This window comes from Balaenoptera physalus (genome assembly GCF_965194825.1).
Source record: "Balaenoptera physalus genome assembly, chromosome: 1".
Lineage (NCBI taxonomy): Eukaryota > Metazoa > Chordata > Mammalia > Artiodactyla > Balaenopteridae > Balaenoptera > Balaenoptera physalus.
In genome coordinates this window covers 183,728,000-183,750,467 of record NC_138882.1, presented here as the reverse complement: position 1 = coordinate 183,750,467, position 22,468 = coordinate 183,728,000, and the positions used below count along the sequence as shown (strand labels likewise).

Genomic DNA, 22,468 nt, shown 5'->3' with positions numbered 1-22,468 from the left:
AGTAAATCACAAAACTCTTGCTTACAAACTATTCTTCCCTTTGCTGAAGTGAGCTATCAACATTTATTAATATATATTCAGTTTCTGTGCAAATAAAAACTCAAAATATAGATAGTAAAAGAGCTGTATGACAAAAGCATGTCAATATTAAGGAGGCAAGGCCTCAATTGACCCCTTTGAGAGGATTTTCCGAAGCTCAATTTTGATCACATTATTAAGCAAACTCTTAAGATCTTCTATTCATTTCCTTCGGGAATAGTCCTGAAATGATAAAAACATAAAATACTGATGAGGAACTCTTATTACCGTCTGTTAGGACTGAATGTTTGTGTCCCCCCTCAAATTCATATGCTAAAGTCCTAACCCTCAATGTAATGGTTATTTGGAGATGGAGCATTTGGGAGATAATTATGGTTAGGTGAAGTCATGAGGGTAGGGCCATTATAATGGGATTAGTGCCCTTATAAGAAGAGACACCAGAGAGCTTGCTTACTCTTTCCCCAAAGTGGTCACATGAGAGTACAAGAAGATGGCAGCTACCTACAAATGAAAAGAAGAAGCCTCAGAATGACAACTGCTTTGCCAGCACCTTGATCTTCGACTTGCCAGTCTTCAGAACTGTGAGAAATAAATTTCTGTTGTTTAAGCCAACTATCCTATGGTATTTTGTTATGGCAGCCTCAGTTAAGACACCTTCCCTCTAAAACACCCCACAATGAAAATGTCAACAGAAGTATGTAGGAAGTAATAAACTAACATTTTCAAGGACTTCGAGGGGGGACTGCCCTGGCAGTCCAGTGATTAAGACTATGTGCTTCCACTGCAGGGGGTGTGGGTTCGATCCCTGGTGGGGGAACTAAGATCCCACACGCCTCCCCGCAGCCAAAAAAAAAAAAAAAAAGAAATCAGGCAAACCCATAAAAAAATAAATAAATAAAGGACTTAGAGGAAATACATAGTATCAGTTACTGGTTATATCTCCTCATTTTTAATATTTAGTCACTTCTGATGCAGCATATTTTTTCCTTAGAAAAGATCCACTGATTTGGGAATGCCTTTGCTTCCCCCCAAAAGTTACTGATAAATTGATTGATTCTGGGATAATAAGCAGATATAGGGAGGGGGAGGGAAACAAATGATATCAAAATGTCACTGCCATCTTCAGTAAATTTACCCTCACATACCGAGAGCTCTGCTTATACTTAAAAATGATATTGCATTTATAGGTTAAAACTTTAAAATTTCTCCAACATAGCAGGAAAGCAGATTGCTATTATTACTATTATTACTACTGAATGAAGGAAGATCAAATATATGTATTTCTCTCCAAAAAAAGAACATTTATGGAATAGATGAAAAGATTTCATGGAAGAAACTCTGATATAATGTCACCTGGACAGAAAGTAAATAGTTACTCTCCTGAACCCTGGAAAATATATCTTATTTGGTTTAATTCTTCCTATCAGAAATATGAACATTTTAATAAAATGAATGAAATTACCAGGTAATATAAAATAAATATACCAGTCATTTTGAGCTACTTGTTCCTGAAATAACCTAAACTCTTTTCCCATCTCTGGTCTTTGCTCTTGCTGGCCACCCCTCTTCCTCAAATCCCTTCTCCTACTTGCCAGTATGGCAAATTCCTATTCATTATATGAGTTCTTTCTTTTGGAGGGGATTCTCCCGTCCCCTCCAGCCAGTTAAGTATGCTTCTGGCCTTCTATTCATTTTGTACAGTATCTTCATTATCTTAGAGTTGTATAAATATTTGTTGAGTTAGGTGGCCTATAAGACCTAAGCAACATTAGATAAATAATACAGATAGTTTCTACTTTTCACCACTTCACAAGTTACAACTCTGCTCATTAATAACTTGCCTAATTAAAACCCATATTTCACCTATTGCTGTTGCAGTTTCCAATAAAGTCCAGACAAAGGCAAGAGCACAAAAGGCAATCAACATGCAACATGCACAGCCAGAATTTTACTTTTAGGCAGACAATATGCTGTAAGATGTAAGATACAGCGTCCAGGAACAAGTGAATATTGCCAATGCCAACTGCCCTTTTATATGTGTTGTATCATATTGTATTCAGATGGATACTGTGATGGCTGAAAATCTTTAATACCCTAATTCAAATTTAAGAGTCCACATTTAAAAGGGTGGAGTTAGGGAAGCTAATTTCTATCTGACTTTCTTTAAATTTGCTATAATCTCAGGGAAGCTGATTCTGCATACTGTATCAATTGTCTAGTTTAAAAAAAAACAAGAAATGTCAAAATGCAGTATTTTGTACCATTTTTATAAAAATAAGTGAAGACTGTGCAAAATACAAATGTATTCAAAGAAAGCTTATAATATTAAATTCCAGGTAGAAAGAAATATGTGATGGTGAGATTTTGTCCTTGGAGCCAAAGGTCAACTGAATGGTCTATCCTATACAGCTGCCTTTAAATATTCTTCTTTAAAAAATTTCATAGAAATATAGTTGATTTACAATGTTCTGTTAGTTTCTAAATATTCTTTAAAAGAAGCCCATAAATAAGAACATACTATAAAACTAAATGCCCCTAATTTCACTGCTTCACATTTACTATTCCAGATCAGTTTACAAATTCTAAAATCAAACTGACACACATTTATAGAATTCCCACCCACACAATAACATTACCATACAAAAGAAAGATAACACCTGGTTTGTGAGGAGTTATGTACTTCCCTGTTACTTCTTTTAAGCTGCAAACTATAATCAAAACTTCAGACAGGAGAAATGTTAAATGGAGAGTACATGAAGATGAACCAGACAAACAGGCATGCAGAAACATTCAACTTCTTTTACTCTTGTACAATGAAATTCTCTGGACGAAAGTAAACACCCATGAAATGGAGTTTCAGAAAGGAAAACAGTGATCTTGAGAAATTAACAAGAAGAAAATATTTGAAAAAATAAAATTACTTAATTGTATAACAAGTTGGTGGCATAACACCACTGAGAGAGAAATTAGTTCAAGTAGCTTTAAAAAGCAGTGTTTCCTACCAAATGTAAAATAGATAGCTAGTGGGAAGCAGCCGCATAGCACAGGGAGATCAGCTCGGTGCTTTGTGACCACCTAGAGGGGTGGGATAGGGAGGGTGGGAGGGAGGGAGATGCAAGAGGGAAGAGATATGGGAACATATGTATATGTATAACTGATTCACTTTGTTTTAAAGCAGAAACTAACACACCATTGTAAAGCAATTATACTTCAATAAAGATGTTAAAAAAAAAAAAGAGTATACAAAACAAACAAACAAAAAAAAAGCAGTGTTTCTTACTGCATATCTTTTGTGCGTTATATTTTAAGTACCAAAAAAAAATCACAAAAAAAATAAAAGCTGTATTCAGTAGTCTTACTTGTAGTAACAATAGTCATTTTTTTTTAAACTACTACAGGTGCAGTGTAAAGCAAATAAATAATTATGTTTACTCCATTAAAAATCAAAAACAAAACAAAAACAAAAACCCAACATAAAAGAGATACAAGTATAAAATTAAAGAGATAAATAGGCGCTTTCCTGGTGGCGCAGTGGTTAAAAATCCGTCTGCCAGTGCAGGGGACACTGGTTCGAGCCCTGATCTGGGAAGATCTCACATGCTGCGGAGCAACTAAGCCCGTGCGCCACAACTACTGAGCCTGCGCTCTGGAGCCCGCGAGCCACGACTACTGAAGCCCGCGCGCATAGAACCCGTGCTCCGTGACAAGAGAAACCACCACAATGAGAAGCCCGCGCACCGCAACGAAGAGTAGCCCCCGCTCGCTGCAACTAGAGAAAGCCTGCGTGCAGCAACAAAGACCCAATGCAGCCAAAAATAAATAAATAAAATAAATTTAAAAAAAAATTTTTTTTAATGTGAATACACTTAATGCTGCTGTACACTTAAAAACGGTTAAAATGGTTAATTTTATGTTATGTATATTTTACCACAATAAAAAAGAAGTATATTATGAGCTAGGCCAATTTAGATTGAAGGAAGACCATATTTTATTTTATTTTTTTATTTTTTTTAAATTAATTATTTATTTTTGGCTGCATTGGGTCTTCGTTGCTACACGCAGGCTTTCTCTAGTTGTGGTGAGCAGGGGCTACTCTTAGTTGCAGCATGCGGGCTTCTCATTGCGGTGGCTTCTCTTGTTGCGGAGCACAGGCTCTAGGTGTGCACACTTCAGTAGTTGTGGCTCGCGGGCTCTAGAACACAGGCTCAGTAGTTGTGGCGCACAGGCTTTGTTGCTTCGCGGCATGTGGGATCTTCCCCGACCAGGGATCGAACCCGTGTCCCCTACAATGGCAGGTGGATTCTTAACCACTGCGCCACCAGGAAGTCCCGACAATATTTTATTTATAGGTAAAAACTAAGGACAAAGTTCCAAGTGGGAATTTCTGCTGATAACAGCAGAAATCCCAAGTTGAAAGCACAGCTGACTGGCACACTAATGTAATTCTATCTCAATCAGTTATGGATCAAAAAATATAAAAAATGGCAAAGAGAAAAAGGAAGCAAGATTACATTGTTATTACTCCCATGGACAAAATAAAAATAGCAAAACTTCAAATTCATTTTAAAGAAATTTCTGAAATTTTCCAACTTCATCTTAGCGCTATTTTGATTCCTCAAATTCAGTTTACTTCTTGATGACTATATATGTTCCCCCTGATGTCTACTATCTCTCTGTCCCCTCATTTTGAGGTTCATTTCTCCTTTGATACCCCAAATGTTGAGGTGGACCCCAAAATTCCATTTTTGCCTTCTTTGCCCTTGCTACATTTTCTCCTTAGAGAATCACATGGTTTCAAATATGACTACTAAGAGAGCGACTTGCTAGACTGTGAGATCCTTGAGGTTACAGACTCATGTGTCCATGTTCTATGCCTGGTATAAGGCAAATTCAATGAAACATTTGTTCAGAAAGATGAATGGATGGACAGACAGATGGACAAATTAATCACTCCAAAATTCTAGGCCTGATATTCCTGAACTACCTATCTGCATCTTCTTATTTTCAATTGCCTTCTAGACAGCTGACACCAAACTCCTGTTGAACATTTTCCCAGCTACCTGCTTATCTTCCTTCCTTCCATTTACCTGACTCAAAACCTAGAAGTCTCCTTTCATTTTTCCTTTTCTCTTTCCTCTCATATCTAATTAGCTGACAGATTTCTCTCATATTATCCCTTCCTTCCAATTACCTCACTGCTTCTTTAAAGGCCAAAATCATCTCTTAACTAAACTACTGCAATGAAGAGAACTAGCTGGTTTTCCCATTGCTTACTCCTTCCTTCCCCAATCTATCCTTTATTTCGATTCAGGATTAATCTTCATGGTGCAAATCTAGATCATTGAGTCCTCAGTGCCAATTCTTTAATATTCAAGGTCTTTAACGTTGCATTTTTTTGTGTTTATTTTTTATTGTAGTAAAATACACATAAAACTTAACATTTTAATCATTTTAAAGTATACAGTTCAACGGCATTATCCATCTCCAGAACTTTTTCATCATCCCAAATGGAAACTCCATACCCATTAAATACTAACTCCCAGGCTTCCCTGGTGGCACAGTGGTTAAGAATCCACCTGCTAATGCAGGGGACACGGGTTCGAGCCCTGGTCCGGGAAGATTCCACATGCTGTGGAGCAACTAAGCCCGTGCGCCACAACTACTGAGCCTGCGCTCTAGAGCCCCCATGCCACAACTACTGAAGCCCACGCGCCTAAAGCCTGTGCTCCACAAGAGAAGCCACCACAATGAGAAGCCCGCGCACCGCAAGGAAGAGTAGCCCCCGCTCGAGGCAACTGGAGAAAGCCCACGCGCAGCAATGAGGACCCAATGCAGCCAAAAATAAGTAAAATCAAAAAAAAAAAGACCTTATTTCCAAATAAAGTCACATTAAAAAAAAAATACTAATTCCCCTCAGCTCCCGGTAACTACTATTCTACTTTCTGTCTCTATGAATTGGACTACTCTCTAGGTATCTCATTTAAGTGGAATCACAAAACATTTGTCCTTCTGTGTCTGGTTTACTTATTAACATAACATCTTCTAACTTCACCCATATTGTAGTATGTGTCAGAACTTCATTCCTTTTGAAGGCTGAATAATATTTCATTGTATGTATATACCACATTTTATTCCATTCCATCCCTTCATCAATTGATGGACATTTGCTGTTTTCACCTTTTGGCTACCGTAAATATGTTACTATGAACACTGATATACAAATATGTTTCAGTTCTTGCTCTCAATTCTTTTGGATAGACACCTAGAAATGGAACTGCTAGATCATACGGTAACTCTTTTTTTTTTTTTTAATTTTTGGCTGCGTTGGGTCTTCGTTGCTGCGCGCAGGCTTTCTCTAGTTGTGGCGAGCGGGGGCTACTCTTTGTTGCAGTGCGTGGGCTTCTCATTCCAGTGGCTTCTCTTGTTGAGGAGCATGGGCTCTAGGCGCGCAGGCTTCAGTAGTTCTGGCTCGCGGGCTCTAGAGCGCAGGCTCAGTAGTTGTGGCGCACGGGCCCAGCTGCTCCGAGGCATGTGGGATCTTCCCAGACCAGCGTTCGAACCCGTGTCCCCTGCATTGGCAGGTGGATTCTTAACCACTGCGCCACCAGGGAAGTCCCTTGTTTAATTTTTTGAAGAACTGTCTTCCACAGCTGGTATATCATTTTAAAGTCAACACAATCTGGGTCTAACCTCTCTTTCTGCGTATCTCTCCCTACTGCAGTCTAGTCCTCTATCATTCAGCCAAACTGAATCTTAGCAGAGCCTCTTCCTTCCTACCTCTAAAATCCTTTGTCCTTGCTGCTCTCTGTTTGGGAAACAATTTCCTATGTGCAAATCTACCCATCCTTCGAGGCTAGCTCAAGCACCACCTACTGTGGAAAACATTCCCTGATTTCTCCAACTAGAAGGAATCTCTTTTTCTGAATTCCCTTTATATTTCCCTCTCACTTTCTACCATATATAATAATCAGGTACACATCTTTCTCAGCAAGTATGTCTAATTCATGTATATACTGCCTTCAGCAACTAGCAAGTAGTAGACAATGGGTAAATGAATAGAATGGATCAATGACAAAGGAATAAAGATAAATTTTAAGATAAAAATAATTCAAAATTTCCGATCAAGTTGAGGACTGTCAAGGAAAACTAAATCATACCTGTTAAAATCTTTTTTAAAGTGTTATCTATCAACATTTTAAATGCACAGGCCAGATGACTCAGACATTCTAGTTCTAGAAATATGTCTGAAGTAAACCTTGGCACAATTGCAAAGAAGGTGTTCTATGCAGCACTGTTTTAACAGCAAATTTAAAAAATAAATAGAAACAAGCCAAATGTCCATTCACAGGGGAGTAGACAAACATATTATGACACAGCCATAATCTTAAGTAGCTGTTAAAAGGAGATGGACAATACTCTACAACATATTACAAATTTAAAAAGCCATTTCTGCCTTAAAATGCAGAAGTGAATTTTTTTTGTATCCACAGAGAAAATTTCATTTCAAACTGTCAAAAGTAGTTATCTGTGGTAGTTTGTAAAAAAGGATTCACTTATGTGAATTGATTACAACAAGCATCTATTCTGTAATTTATAAAAATGTCTCCCAAATTTTCAGTAAATTCAACTTGGTTCTGATTTTTAAATGTAAAAATACATATTTAAAAGTAGAATAGGGACTTCCCTGGTGGTCCGGTGGTTAAGAATCCGCCTTCCAATGCAGGGGACGCGAGTTTGATCCCTGGTCAGGGAACTAAGATCCCACATGCTGCAGGGCAACTAAGCCTGCGTGCCACAACTACTGAGCCCACGCACCACAACTAGAGAGAAGCCCGCGTGCTGCAACAAACAGCCCACATGCCGCAACTCAGACCCAAAGCAGCAAAAAATAAATAAATAAATAAATATAAATAAAAGTAGACTATTCTACAGTGTAATTTTATTTTATTAAAATATTTATTTACCTATCTATCTATCTATTTGGCTGCGCCAGGTCTTAGCTGCAGCACGCGGGATCTTCATTGCCACATGCCAGATCTTTAGTTGCAGCATGCAGGATCTAGTTCCCTGACCAGGGATCAAACCCGGGCTCCCTGCATTGGGAGCCCAGAGTCTTAGCCACTGGACCACCAGGGAAGTCCCCTCTACAGTCTAATTTTAAAACAAAAGACACCCAGGAGAGTGTATAATATTCCTGCCAAAAATAAATATAACAAAACTAGCAATTTTGTAATATTTAGAAACAAAGTGCACAGTGGTTTAGATATTACAGCTATGTATCTTTAAGTAGAGGAGAAAAAAACAAACTCTGTATAAATGGGTGTTTTCCAAAGAAAACTAAGCATCAAGGTTTTTTGTTTTTAACTGAGGTATAGTTGATGTACAATAGCATACAAGTTTTATATGTTTCAGGTATACAACATAGTGATTCACAATTTTTAAAGGTTATTATAAAATACTGGCTATATTCTCTGTGTTGTACAATATACCTTTGTAGCTTATATATTTTATACACAGTAGTATGTACTTCTTAATCCTCTACCCCTATCTTGACCCTCGCCCCTCCCCTCTCCCACTGGTAACCACCAGTTTGTTCTCTATATCTGAGTCTGTTTCTTTTTTGTTATATTCACTAGTTTGCTGTATTTTTTAGATTCCACATATAAGTGATATAATACAGTATTTGTCTTTGTCTGACTTATTTCACTAAGCATAATACCCTCCAAGTCCATCCATGTTGTCACAAATGGCAAAATTTCATTCGTTTTTATGGCTGAGCAGTATTACAGTGTGTGTGTGTGTGTGTGTGTGTGTGTGTGTGTGTGTGTGTGTGTGTACCACGTCTTCCTTACCCATTCATCCACTGATGAACACTTAGGTTGCTTTCATATCTTGGCTGTCATAAATAATGCTGCTATGAACATTGAGGTGCATATATCTTTTTGAATTAATGTTTCTGTTTTCTTTAAAAAAAAATCAAGGTTTAATACTACAGCTAAAAAAAAATAAAAAATAAAAAATAAATTAAAAAAAATTAAAAAAATAAATAAATAAATAAATAAATAAAAAATAAAAAAAAATAAAAAAAAATTAAAAAAAAATTAAAAAATACTACAGCTAAAATTATTCAAAACTTGCCAGAATTTTTTTGCGCTCTACTACTTTAAAAAGAAAATCTATACTATAAATGGATACATCTCTAATACTGACCAGAAGAAGACAACAAAAGAATACACGAAGTATGATTCCATTTATGTGAAGTTGACAAACAGGCAAAACTGAACTACTGTTTAGATACACACATAGTTGATAAAACTATCAAGAAAAGCAAGGGAATTATCATGAGACAAAACAGTAGTTACTTCTAAGACAGGAAATGGTTGTAATCAAAGAGGGGTACACTGGAAGTACCTCTGAGGCACTGGCAATATTCTGTCACTTGACCTGGATGGCGGTTACACAGATGTTTGCTTATAATTATTCTTTACACTGCACATATTTTATGCACTCTTCTGAATTTCTCACAATATAAAAAAATCTGCCTAAACCGAACTTTTAATAGTATTCAATAATAATACGTAAATACTTCTGCAGGTAAACTTTTATTCTGAACATGTGCTCACATATTTGACCTAAAATAGCTTTAGCTAATAGTGCACAGCAAAACCAACCTGCCGAAGGTAAAAAGAACAACGAAATCATTAGGAACTCAGACAAAAAGAAAATCTCTTAAGGTGCCAATGCGTCTCAAATTTTAATGTGGATCTCAAACTACCGATTCAGATTCAGTAGGCCTGGAGGGGGACCTGAAATTCCGCACTCTAGCCCTGGTGATGCCAATGTTGCCGGTCCATGGACTCTGAGTACCATCTTCTTAAGAAATCATTAAAGTGCAGCTGGTGTCAAGACTAGCTGAGAGCAAAGGGAATCAACAGGTTTTAAAAGTTCGTGCCAACCGCCTTATCTCATTTAACCCTACCTCAATTCTATCAGGGACATATTATCAGTTATGTTTTACAGATGAAGATTATGAGGCCCAGATAAATTCATTTGCCCACAATTAGCCAGCTTTGTAAAAAGAAAAGGAACCAGAACTGGAACCCAATATGTTCTGAAGTCTCTAGGAAGGAATTCACTAAATGTGAGCAAATGAGAAGCATGGTGAAAACAGTGTTTCATGAAGCAGAATTCAAAGCACTCTACAATTGCACGGTATTCCTATCAAATCTCTCAGCTTGCATATAGAACCAGCATCCTCACTGACACAAAAATATTCTGCAAAGAACATAATACATTTTGACAAGATGCTGTAAGAGAATGGAAATTTTCATTTCTACTTATATTTTTTTCTGGTGGTGGTCAGAGCAAAGGAATTCATGAAGGGTAAATAATGTCCTGACTACTCCCTGTCCTCAGGAAACCTAAAGGACAATGGTATATGCACATGAAGTAAATCTTGTTTCACAAGCTTGCTTGATCATTTAAAAAAAAAAAAAAAAATCACCTAGTAGGTACACTTCCTAGAGACTGTTTCAGAAAACAGGGATGGGTCCAGGAACCTTAATTTTTTTAACAAGCACCTGAGCAGATTCAAGTTTAGAAAACCCTCAGTAGTACTTCTAAAACTTAACCTTATGTTCTCGTTTATAGTTTTCCTATGCCTTACATACTTTACTGAGCAATAGGTTTAAAATATGGCTAATAAAACTCTCAGAAAAATATAAAATATTATAGCAGGAGACCTTAGAGATTATGGAGCAATTTAACCCTTATTCTACAAATGAGGAAACTGAAGTCCGAAAATTTAGGTGACTTCCTTAAGGTCATGTATTTAGTGGCAAAACAGAACCTGTATCAGCTCAATGCTCTTTCTAACACACATACCAAAATCTATTTTAAAGTAGGGTTTGTTTTTTTTTTTTGGCCACGCCACATGGCTTGTGAGATCTTAGTTCCCAAACCAGGGATTGAACCCAGGCCCCCAGCAGTGAAAGTGCCGAGTCCTAACTACTGCACCGCAAGGGAATTTCCACCAAAATCTATTTTTAAAAGATCAGCAGTAAAGCATTACTTACTGATTACCATCAAAAAGTTGACTAGTTGAACAAATCTGGCACATCCACACAATGAAGCTGCGAATATGATTAGGGATTACCTCTGTTCCAATAAGGCATAATCTCTAGGATATATTAAGTGAAAAGAAATGCTGAACAGTGTACATAATATGGCAATCTTTTGTGTAAGAAAGGATAAAAAAGAATATATGTAGATATTTGTTTATTTTTGCAAAAAGAAACACTGTAAGGATAAACCAGAAGCTAATAAAACTTAGGAAGAGGATGATCCAAGCACCAGCCATGTGGCATATCTTGGCAATTCCCCCTCTTGGTCCCAGATCTGAAAGTGGCAGCAGTGCTTGAGGTCGTGGGTGACCCCTCTCTCCATTTTCTTTAAAAGGTTTGGTAATACCATCTATCCCTTTTGTTCCCAACTCTCGAGGTAATAGTTTCGCCCTAGTTACTTTATTTATTTTTTAATATTTATTTATTTACTTGGTTGTGTCAGGTCTTAGTTGTGGCATGCAGGATCTTTGTTGCAGTGAGTGGAATCTTTAGTTGCAGCATGCAAACTCTTAGTTGTGGCATGCTTGTGGGATCTAGTTCCCTGACCAGGGATCGAACCTGGGCCCCCTGCATTGGGAGCACGGAATCTTAGCCACTGGACCACCAGGGAAGTCCCAGTTTCACCCTAGTTCTTAATCTCTAAGTCACCCTGCCCTACTCTTTTTTGCTCTCTCAGTCTTGCAACCTATATTAAGTCTCCTCTATTTGAAATATCTAGTATGTTTTCCATTTTCTTGACTGGATGTTGACAGAATGTTCTAAGGGTAAAAAGAATCACAAATAAAATTTAAATTTACCTCAGTAATTTTGTTAGTAACAACATGAATACTATATTTTTTAAAGTTACGTATGGGACTTCCCTGGTAGTCCAGTGATTAAGACTCCACGCTCCCAACGCACGGGGGCCGAGGTTCAGTGCCTGGTCAGGGAACTAGATCCCGCATGTTGCAACTAAGATCCTGTGCGCAGCAACTAAGATCCCGCGTGCTGCAACAAAGACCCGACACAGCCAAATAAATAAATAAATAAATATTTTTTAAAAATAAAAATTATGTATACTGTAGTATAGAACAAATAAACGTGAACAGCACTAAAAAATAAGATTTTCAGTTTAAGGAAAGAGAGACAAATATAAAATCTAAAGAAAAGAACCCTGTAAAGATTCAAATTAAATTGGAAATATCAATATGAAGTTTTGATTTCTAAAAAACATATTTTCTCTCTCTGCCCATTGGAAGGACCTAGAAATAATGAAGACCCAGTAAGCAATGAGCATTCCTAGCACTCAGATCTTGGTTTCTAATGGCATTCTCTGTAAAAGTAACTAGGTCTTCCTAGAAAAATGACTGATTTCAGGTCAAGAACAGAGAGAGTACAAGGTGCACCTGGAAAATCTTGCGAGAGAAAACAACCCAAACACCAAAGGGCACACGGGGCACGTCAAAAGGACACACAATACTAGCCTGAAGACAGTCATACTGGTGAAAGTTCTGCGGTAAAGAGACTAATGGCTGTAACTAACTGTAAAATAATGAATAAATAAAAATTCATGTGCCTACAATGATACAGAAAATAGCAAAGAAACTCATTTGCTACCACCCACTGATGTGACCAATTCTTCACCAAGAAAATTTACAATGAAAAGCAAAGAATTAAACAAAACACCCTGCCTTATTAGGAGAGACTTTTAGTAGTTAATTCTCAGTGGATTCTCATTTATTAGCCAGCTAATAAATGTGGAAGGAATACAACAGTAACAATCATCCTTTTGCAACCTCCAGTGAAACAACTGATTCAGGCAAGGATCTCTGATGGACTTTAAAACCAACAGGTGAAAGATGGAATAGAGTAATTGTGTTGTATTAAATTGCTACCCACAGATTACTTGATCCATGTAAAGGGAAACCTTTACAATGGAAAGATCTAGGACTTGCACATTAACCAAGTGATCAAATTCAGCATCATTATAATGGCAAAAGCTGACATCAAGTGTGATACAATTTGAATACACAGTATCACAAAGGATTGTAAATTGTCAACTGTCTTAAAAGGTGATAAAGGAAGGAATTAATTGACACAAGGAAATAGTAAGACAAATCATGAATGTGGAAGAGTCTACCAGAGAACCAGACTGGTCTCTTCAAAAAGTCAGTGTCACTGAGCGAAAGAAAAAAGAAAAAAACAAAAACAAATGGGGGGAAGGGGAGGAGGCTATTTTAGATTATGAAGCAAAAACTAAACAACAGCCAAATGCAATTTGAGAATCCCAACTGGATCCTGGTTCGTACTTTAGACCTTTGCGCTAGCTGTTCCTTATGTCCCCAAAACTTAGCATTAAACATTCTGCCTTGTGTCTTTCAGCCTGAATATCACCTTCTCACTGAGGCCTTCTCTAAACCAATCTCAATTAGTCTTCCCTTTTAGCTAACTCTCTTTTATTTTCTTTGAAGTATTTATTACTGTCTGAAGTTTTGTTCATTCATTAACTGCTTTCTTCATTCTCGAATGTAAGATCCTGGAAATCAGAGCCCTTGCCTATTCTGTCCACTGTAACCCTAATATCTTGAACCACGCCTAGCACACAGCATTCAATAAATGTTTTTTGAATGAATGGACCAATGAACAAAAAGGCAAGAAAGACTCAACAGACACTTAGGATCATGCAATGCCTCAGAAAGCTCATGAAGAACATCAGCCCATAAGAATGAAATGCATACACTGAATGAATATTTGAGTGCCTAATATGTAAGTACTAAATGTGCATATAAGACACTAAAAATATTACATATGAATTATACTGCATGATATATCCCTTTTAAGTATTTGGCAGGAATTAATTAGCACAGTAATTTTCTTTTTGGATATTAACTTTAACCTAATTGTGCAAGGGCAACAGTGGTTAAGTGGTGGAGCATACAGGAGATACTCTACAGAGCTGGATAGAGTAGTTAATGAAAAAAAATGTCTCCTACCTAGGAAAATGAATATTCCAGTTATAAAAATGAACATGATATACATGAGAGGCAGTGAGACTAGTCTGGCTTGAACAGACTGCATGATGGGTGTCATGTAAAATAAGGCTGGAAAGGTACAATGAGGGCCAAATGGAGAGCTTCAAAGATAAGTAAGGCAGTAGGCAATAATGAGTTACCATAGTTTCCCGATCAGAGGGGAAACATTCAGATCGTAGTCCCTTAAGATTGGTCTGTTATAATACTGTCACTTCAATCTTAATCATTTCCAAAAATTACCAAGAAGAAAAACTCAAGTAACAGCAAATACTTCCTATGCAGTGTTTACCATGTGTTAGACATTTAGCTAAATATTGCACACGTATGTCATGCAGTAGGAATTGTAACTCCCATTTTGAAGATGAGGGAGGCTGAGATCATACAACTAGTAAGTAGCAGAGCCCTGGCAACAAGACTAGTTAAGAACTATAGCAGTACTTCAGTCTGCCCTCAGCTCATAAAAGCCTGGTCTAGAGTCATGTCAGCAAGTGTAACAAGGAGCAGGGAAATCTAAGGGATACTGAGGAAGATAATACAGATCTACATGGCAGGATACAAAAGATTTTTTTTTAAAAAAAGAGTATTAACAAATGACTCCCAGTTTCATGGTCTATCAGACCAGAATAAAAGTATTCTATCTACAGAAATGGGAATACTGAGAAGGGAACTTGGTTAGTAAAGGTTTTTATGTTAAGTGAGGTAAGAGGTGAAACAATGGACTCAGTTGTGAACACGTGGACAGCTGAGTTAGAGGATATGCTCTATAAAGTCCCTGGAAAACCAAGAGGCATAAAAGAAAGATCACATCTAGATGGATTTAAGAGACATAAGGGCAGTGGTATCAAATGAAGACATGAATAAGCCCAGTTCTCCAATCAAAGACAGAAAGGGAAGCACAGGGGAAACCAGAAAACATGTATTCCTGCTACAGGTATGTCTGCATACAGGACAAGTATGCCACTGGACTACGCTATGCGGAAGCTAGGAGACAAGTTCCCCTTGTCCCAGTTTCAATGTTCCATGAAACAATGTAATAATAATGTTTAAGATTTAAGTGTTTACTATATGTTAGGCAATGTGCTGAGAGGTTCACACGTATTCCCACATTTAATTGTCCCAAAACGTGGGCATCATCCTCATTTTATAGATGAAAAAACTGAGGCTTAGAGAACCTAAGGTCCATACCCAAGGAAAGTAGCAGAACTAGGGTAGGGGCCTGGGTCTACCTGGGGTCAAAGCCTATGATCTTAATTACTATATTGAAATAAATAATTATCAAGCCAGCCCACAGAGCATATGTAAACCATTACGCTTCCTCTGTGTGTGTGTTTATACCTTGACATAAAAATTGCCATTTTAACCATTTTCAAATATGCAGTTCAGTGGCATCAAGTACATTAACGTTGTGCAACCATCACCACCATCCATCTTCAGAACTTTGATCCCAAACTAAAACTCCATATCCATTAAAAGGTAACTCCCCTTTCCCTCCTCTCCTCAGCCCCTGGCAACTACCATTCTACTTTCTCTATGAATTAGACTATTCTAGGTACCTCATACAAGTGTAATCATACAATATTTGTTCTTTTGTGGCTTATTTCACCTACCATAATGTGTTCAAGATTCATTACCACTAAGTTACTTATAAGTTAAATAAAATGTGAAATTCTAACACACACATCATTATGCAGCTCTATGGGGAATTATATTCCAAAATTCCATTATGATTTATGAAACACACTTGGAAGAGAGAACTGCATTTACTGGGAAAAAAAAAAAAAGGTGGGGGGAGGTAAGGAAGACAGACAAATCAAAATTTGAAGGACCCACAGGAAAGTAAAACTTCAGATTCAGTAATAAGGAAGACAGCAGCTTGCTTGATTTTGACTAGACTGAAGGATCTATCTAAGTATCTCAAAACAAAAGCTAAGAAAGCAGTCCTGCAGAACAGACTGCAAACATAACACTGCTGGATCAACCAAGAAAAGACAAGACACTGTCGCTTTTTGGCAAAACACAGCAAGACAACTAGCAAAAAAGTTTTAAAAATAAATACTGAAACAGAAGGATAAATTCCATTTTCCCTTGATTTGCATCTGAAAAACCAGCAGATGGGAGAGGCAACATTTAGTAAAACTGTATTGATCAATTTATAATTAACATCAATCTTTCTCCAAACAATGCACCAAGAGGTTCATTCTGGAAAAAAATTTCTTGTTCTCTAGATAGTAACATGAATCAAACATTTAAGATGAGAATAATAAAGGAAACACAAATTTGGAAGAGTATGACATACCAGTGAATTCCTTAAAATAGCTGAAATAAAAGTATCCTAAATGTTAAATATTATAAGGGAGTATTAGTAGCTAAAACTGGAACTTGTTTGCCTTTATAGAAATTAAATGAACTGGGACTTCCCTGGTGGTGCAGGGGTTAAGAATCCGTCTGACAATGCAGGGGACACGGGTTCGAGCCCTGGTCCGGGAAGATCCCACATGCCATGGAGCAACTAAGCCCAAGTGCCACAACTACTGAGCCTGCCCTCTAGAGCCCACGAGCCACAACTACTGAGCCCCCGTGCCACAACTACTGAAGCCCGCGCGCCTAGAGCCCGTGCTCCGCAACAAAGAGAAGCCACTGCAATGAGAAGCCCGCACACCACAACGAAGAGTAGCCCCTGCTCACCGCAACTAGAGAAAGCCGGGGTGCAGCAACGAAGACCCAACGCAGCCAGGAAAAAAAAAAAAGAAATTAAATGAACTACCTGAAATCTATGTATTACTAGGAGACAAGAGAAAATATGTTACTATCTAAGCTAAGTTACTGTCCAGAGTAGTAAAATTTTACAAGTAACTATTGCTTTATATAATATCTGTACATTTATCAGATTTATATATATAAACAAGCATCAAAGTACCACAGGATACTTCCACCTTTGAAGCAAAACAGAACAGCAACACTAGAAAAAATTAAATAAAAAGCCTAGGAGAAAACTTTAGAAATTAAAAAGTAGAAACTTAATACAGGAAGAATCAGAATTCAAAGCAAATTTGCTTTCCAATACATGCCTGAGTAAGTAAGCACAAAATTAAGCTATATAGGAGTACCACTAATTTTACAAGACATTTAGAAGAATGTCACAAGAAACAATTTTAAAAATAAGCAGTAGTGTTATGAGCTTCATACTGGGCAATTTTAAAATGACTTGTCTGTAGGTCATATCTTTCTACATGTGACAACAATATAGAAGAATGAACAAACACATCACCTTCACTTTCTTGTCAACCACTACCTTAAAGCACTCATGTTCAGTTAAGATACAAATGGTATGTGTTCAATACTGCACCACTTACAGATTCTACTCAATCCAAAAATCCACAAAATTTCTGCAATGTAGGTGACAACATGCTAAATTAATTATAAAATACCACAACACTAAGGTGAGGAACTTGCATTGAACAGAAGTTTAATATCAGAGATGCTAAGCAGCCTCAATCTACATAAATAGATTCTATAAAATAGTTTAGTATACTTCTGGCTTAAACTGTCAGCTTCACCTCAAAAGGAGAAGGACCTTCTTGTTTTACTTATTACTGGGAGACAGGAGACAGTACTAATCACTTACAGTTATTGGGAGACAGGAGACAGTACTAATCACTTACAGCTGTCATTCTAAGGGACTGACAACTAAACATTTATTAACTGAATGTGATCAAATTCAAATCATACAGTACTTTTTGTGGCAGTTTACAAAACAAAAATAAAAGCATCACCACTCTAGAGCTGTCACCACTTAGTAATCGGAGATATTTTAAATTGCAGCTGCAATGTTTGTGTTTATTGCCTGTGCCTATGACTCACTCTCAAAAAGGTTCTCCCAAGACTCTGGTGGATTTTTGAGAATGCAGAAACCATAACTGGGGCATACTGTGTGGGAAGTGTCATGACAATGAATGAATAAAAGAGATAAAGAACTCGTGACAGAAAATTTTTAAGTTTTTATAAAAAGCAGGTTGCTCACAAAAGGCATATTTTTCTGCAGAATAATAGGAAAGGTTGGGGAAAGCCACCCTGGCTCTGAGAAGCCTTCCTTGACTCCCTTGGTTGGATTCAGTGCATTTCTTACACTACAATATATTTATCTAGTTTCTCAGTCTGGCTCCCCGACCAGACTGCAGGCAACTTGAGACCAAAAGCTGTCTTATCTTAGAATCATCAGTACGCACTTCCCAAAATGTCCAGCACACAGAGGGCTCTCAATAGGTATTTTCATAAAACTGGTTATTGAATAATCAATCTTACATTCACCTTCTATTTTACAAAGCACTTTCACAAACATTACTCTTTTGCTTCACATTAACAGTCTTGTGAAGTGGGAAGGGCATTATTTAAACAAATGGCTTCTAGTTTTATATAGACTGACTAAAGCAACCCTGAAATCACAAAGATAATCACATATTTGTTCATCTTTGAGATAACTTCTCCTTGGGACCTCAATATTCTTGAAAACCTAGAGGTTTTGCTAGCATTTTCACAATGGGTAGCAATTACACAGCTCTGAGTCCTACAGAAGGGTTTTAACTATATAAAGCAGTGTTACAGAAGGCTCTTCTAGAAATGAGGCATTTAAGAAGCATCCTAAGCTATTTTTCCTGATCCTCTTTTTTTGTGACTCTGAGAAGGCAAGAAATTGCAAAAGGCAAAATACTGGAGAGTGAATGATGTCATGGATGTCATGAAGTTGCATCAATAGCTGATGATGATTTAGCACAACAATGCAACACATTATGCCAAGAAGTATAATGTCAAACCACCAGGATGTTTTACTGCATTAATTTCATGACTCTTTATTAGCAAATTGAAATGCAGAGTGGCTCTCCAACTGTCTAAAATGGAGAAGTTGTTGGTTTAGGTTTATGGTCTTAGCAAAGGCACTAAGAAAATGTACAAATTTCCATGGAAAAGGCTTTAAGAAAAGAAAAAAATGGTCAAAAAATTAGCTACTATTAAACTAAACAGTTGTCATTTTAACAATTAAAATATTTTTGAAGTAGACAAAACACCCATGGGTCAATGTAGATAAAGTAATATATTCATACTAGGCTTGTCAAAAGCAAACAGTTACAGGATATAAAATGACAACATACAACAGAAAGGAAACCAGTCAGATTATACACATGAATACGCTCAAAATTAGGGATCTGAAACAGAGCACCACTATTCACTGTAAAAGCTATAGACTGAATCTTAAATGTTCAATTCTAAATGATGCTATTTCCTCTCAAATTTTCCTTGTCCCTTTAAATCCATGACGTCATCATTCTTAAGCACAAGCGAAACAAATTTAAGTTATAAAAGGTACTTGGTGTGTCCAAGCCAATGCTATCTCCTCAACAATTCCCCGTAGCACAACTGCAACTGAAGCCTTCATTCCTCAAGGAAGCGACCACAAGGCTTCAAACCGGCTTCCCCACTTGAAAGAAACAAAATCAAAGTCTCCAAATTAGCATTTGAACAACAACAAAAGTTGTTCTCAAAAAGGGTAAGTATAGTACAATGTCCCTGCCAGCAAGCGAGAACTGGTAATGTGTCTGAATCTTCACGCTGAGCAAATAGGAATCCCACCACAGAAAAGTCCAAAGACTTTGGCAATTTAGAAATGAACCTTTTATTTTCCTAATAAAATTCGGGAGATGAACAGACAAAAGCAATTGGGTATTCCGAATCTTAACAATCCAAAGGTTTCAAAGGATCGAGAGGACTTCATTAGCCCCGAAGTTACTTTCCAGACACTATCAAGATCTTACGACTGTTTTTTTCTTCGTTTACAGATTGGTTCCCACCCTCCACGGTTCCCTTTGCACCAATTCTCACCAGAAGCCTTCCACGGTCACAACGTCGGCTGCTGTCTCAATCAAGGAGATCCGCAGTTCCTACTTCTCTGGGGGAACACTCAAAAAACTAAGGGGTAGGAAAGGCTGCTTGTGTTTCATTTTTTAAGCCAATTCCAAAATCTTCCTTTTGCAGCTTCAGAGATGCTGGCCCCTCGCCGCAGCCCCAATTTTGGAGGGCACCGAACTCCGGCTCCTCTCAAAAGGCGTTAAAGATTTGGGGGTGGGGTGGAAGATAATTTGACACCCCAGAGCCATCCTTACCCTGGTCACATACCCTTTCGTGGCTCCGGTGAGGGGACGAAAACCTCCGTGCTAGAGGGGAGAGGCCGGGTTCGCCCCCATCCCAAGGGCTGCCTGGAAAGGGATTCTCCTCCTCCCTGCCTAACCCGGGGAGGCCGAGAATGACTACAGCAAGGCCCCCAGGCCAGCCGGCACCGACCCCCGCGCGGGGTGCAGGGCCTGCGCCGGACCCGTGGCATAAAGGGCATAAGCCGCCAGCTCCCCGCCGCGGCCCCGGGAGAGGAAGAGGCCTCACCTGGCCCAGCCAGCGCCACGCTCTCGGGTACGCTCCGCTGGCGAAGAAGGTGAGGGAGCCGGGGATAGGACCTGAGCAGAGGCGCTCCGCCCCAGGCCGCGCTTGCCGCACTCGGGATTCCTCACAGCTGGCGGGACACCGAGCCGCTCCGAGCCGCCATCTTCCTCCACTCTAACGCTGCAGGCACCTCCGCCGCCGTCACCACCGCCGCCGCCGCCGCTCCTGCTGCTCTGGCCGGGAGAAGACCGCACGGAGCGCGCATGCGCCGGGGACCGGCACACAGGACACACGCGCGCGCGCACACGTCAGTGCGGCGGGCCCGCGGCAGGCGGCGTATGGGGGGCGCCATGTTGGGAAGGTACAAGCCGTGGCCCGCCGACCCCAACCCCCACCCCTCTGGTCCCCGGGAGATTCTCCGAGGTTGGAACGCCGCCTGGGGGAGCCAAGCTGGAGTGAGGAAACATCGCGCTTCCGCGCCCGCTTTCTTCGGGTGCCTACAAACGGCATTAGAACTGCACTCACCCTCCTCTGCACTGCTAGGGACAACTGAGCAGTTTTCCCAACGGCTTGAGTCTATGATAGATGTTAGACCAGGAATTAATTCATTTGTACCCCGAGGGCCCGATGAGCACAAGCGCTCTTGATGTCAACTGAAGGAGAGAAACTCAGTGCCTTGGTTATGCAACCGAAGCCTCCCATAATTGTGTACCAACCATTGTGTGACTTGTTACTAGCTCCATGTTTCAGATGAGGAAACTGAGTCACGGGATATATCGGTTATTTTCCCAAAGCCACATATCTGGGGAGTTGGGGTGGGAAGGTAGGATTTGAACTCAGGCGCATCTGGTTCCCAAGCTCTTGTACTTTCCAGTATCACTATCACTGGTTCCAGCAAAATCCCCCTTCCAAGGGAGCAACCTGGTGTGTAGGTGAGAACCTTCATGAATTACCTGCACAGCATGTGGTCTAAGGAAATGCCAGAGATACGGAGCCCAAGGGCTTCAGTCTTCATCCCTTGCACCTAAAAATGAAGCAACCTTGAGCTGCCAGTCCACCACCCTGGGATAAAGTGGACCTGGGACATCTCTTAGGACATAGGGCTGGGTCAGAACCCAGGTCTGCTCTCAAGTTGGGAAGGCAAGATGCTATTGAACAAACTTGGGTCAACCTCACACTAGAAAGCACTAGATCTGTGTTTCACAAACTTGAATAATGCAAAGACCCCTGGGTAAACATTCATGGAATCCCAGTATGAGAAACACTGATTTAAGAAACTCAAGTCTTTCAGTTAGGAAATATCACTGCAAAAGAGAAACTTGGCAATTATAAATATAAATAAATATTAAAATTGTATCATTAAAAATCCCAAGCTTAAAAATTGTCATAGAACTTGTGAACCCCCCCACCCCGACCCCCAAGTACCCTGTAGACTCAATGTTAGAAACACTGGACCAGCTTTTGAGCACTTCCTTTTAAAAATGCAGGTTCCACCTTTTGGCTCTCTGAGCAGTACCATGGATGTTAGCAAGAACAAGCACCTTATGAAAGGCAGCAAAAAGGGAACCAAGAAGAAAGTGGTTGATCTATTTTCTAAGAAAGATTGGTATGATGTGAAAGCACCAGCTATGTTCAATATAAGAAATATTGGAAAAGCACCAGTCATAAGAACTCTGGGGGGACTTCCCTGGCGGTCCAGTGGTTAAGACTTTGCCTTCCAATGCAGGGGGTGTGGGTTTGATCCCTGGTTGGGCAGCTAAGATCCCACATGCCTCATGGCCAAAAAAACAAAACATAAAACAGAAGCAATATTGTAACAAATTCAATAAAGAATTTAAAAATAGTCCGCATCAAAAAAATCTTAAAAAA

General features: G+C 39.0%; 1 protein-coding gene across 4 annotated transcripts in view; it reads right to left on the bottom strand.

Annotated features, from left to right (window-relative positions):
• Positions 1–21,175, bottom strand: part of FBXO42 (F-box protein 42) — an 88,798-nt gene extending 67,623 nt beyond the window's left edge. Inside the window, exons 1-2 of one of the 4 annotated variants that reach the window (XM_082416560.1) lie at positions 20,603–21,175; positions 10,381–10,460 (exon numbers count right to left, since the gene is read on the bottom strand). In XM_082416560.1, coding sequence (XP_082272686.1) covers positions 10,381–10,417 — 37 coding nt within the window. In that variant the 5' untranslated portion in view covers positions 10,418–10,460; positions 20,603–21,175. Of the gene's footprint in view, positions 1–10,380; positions 10,461–19,535; positions 19,647–20,602 lie in introns of all 4 variants that reach the window. The other 3 variants (XM_082416558.1, XM_082416556.1, XM_082416557.1) reach the window with 3 other exon arrangements.
• Positions 21,176–22,468: the final 1,293 nt, after the last annotated feature.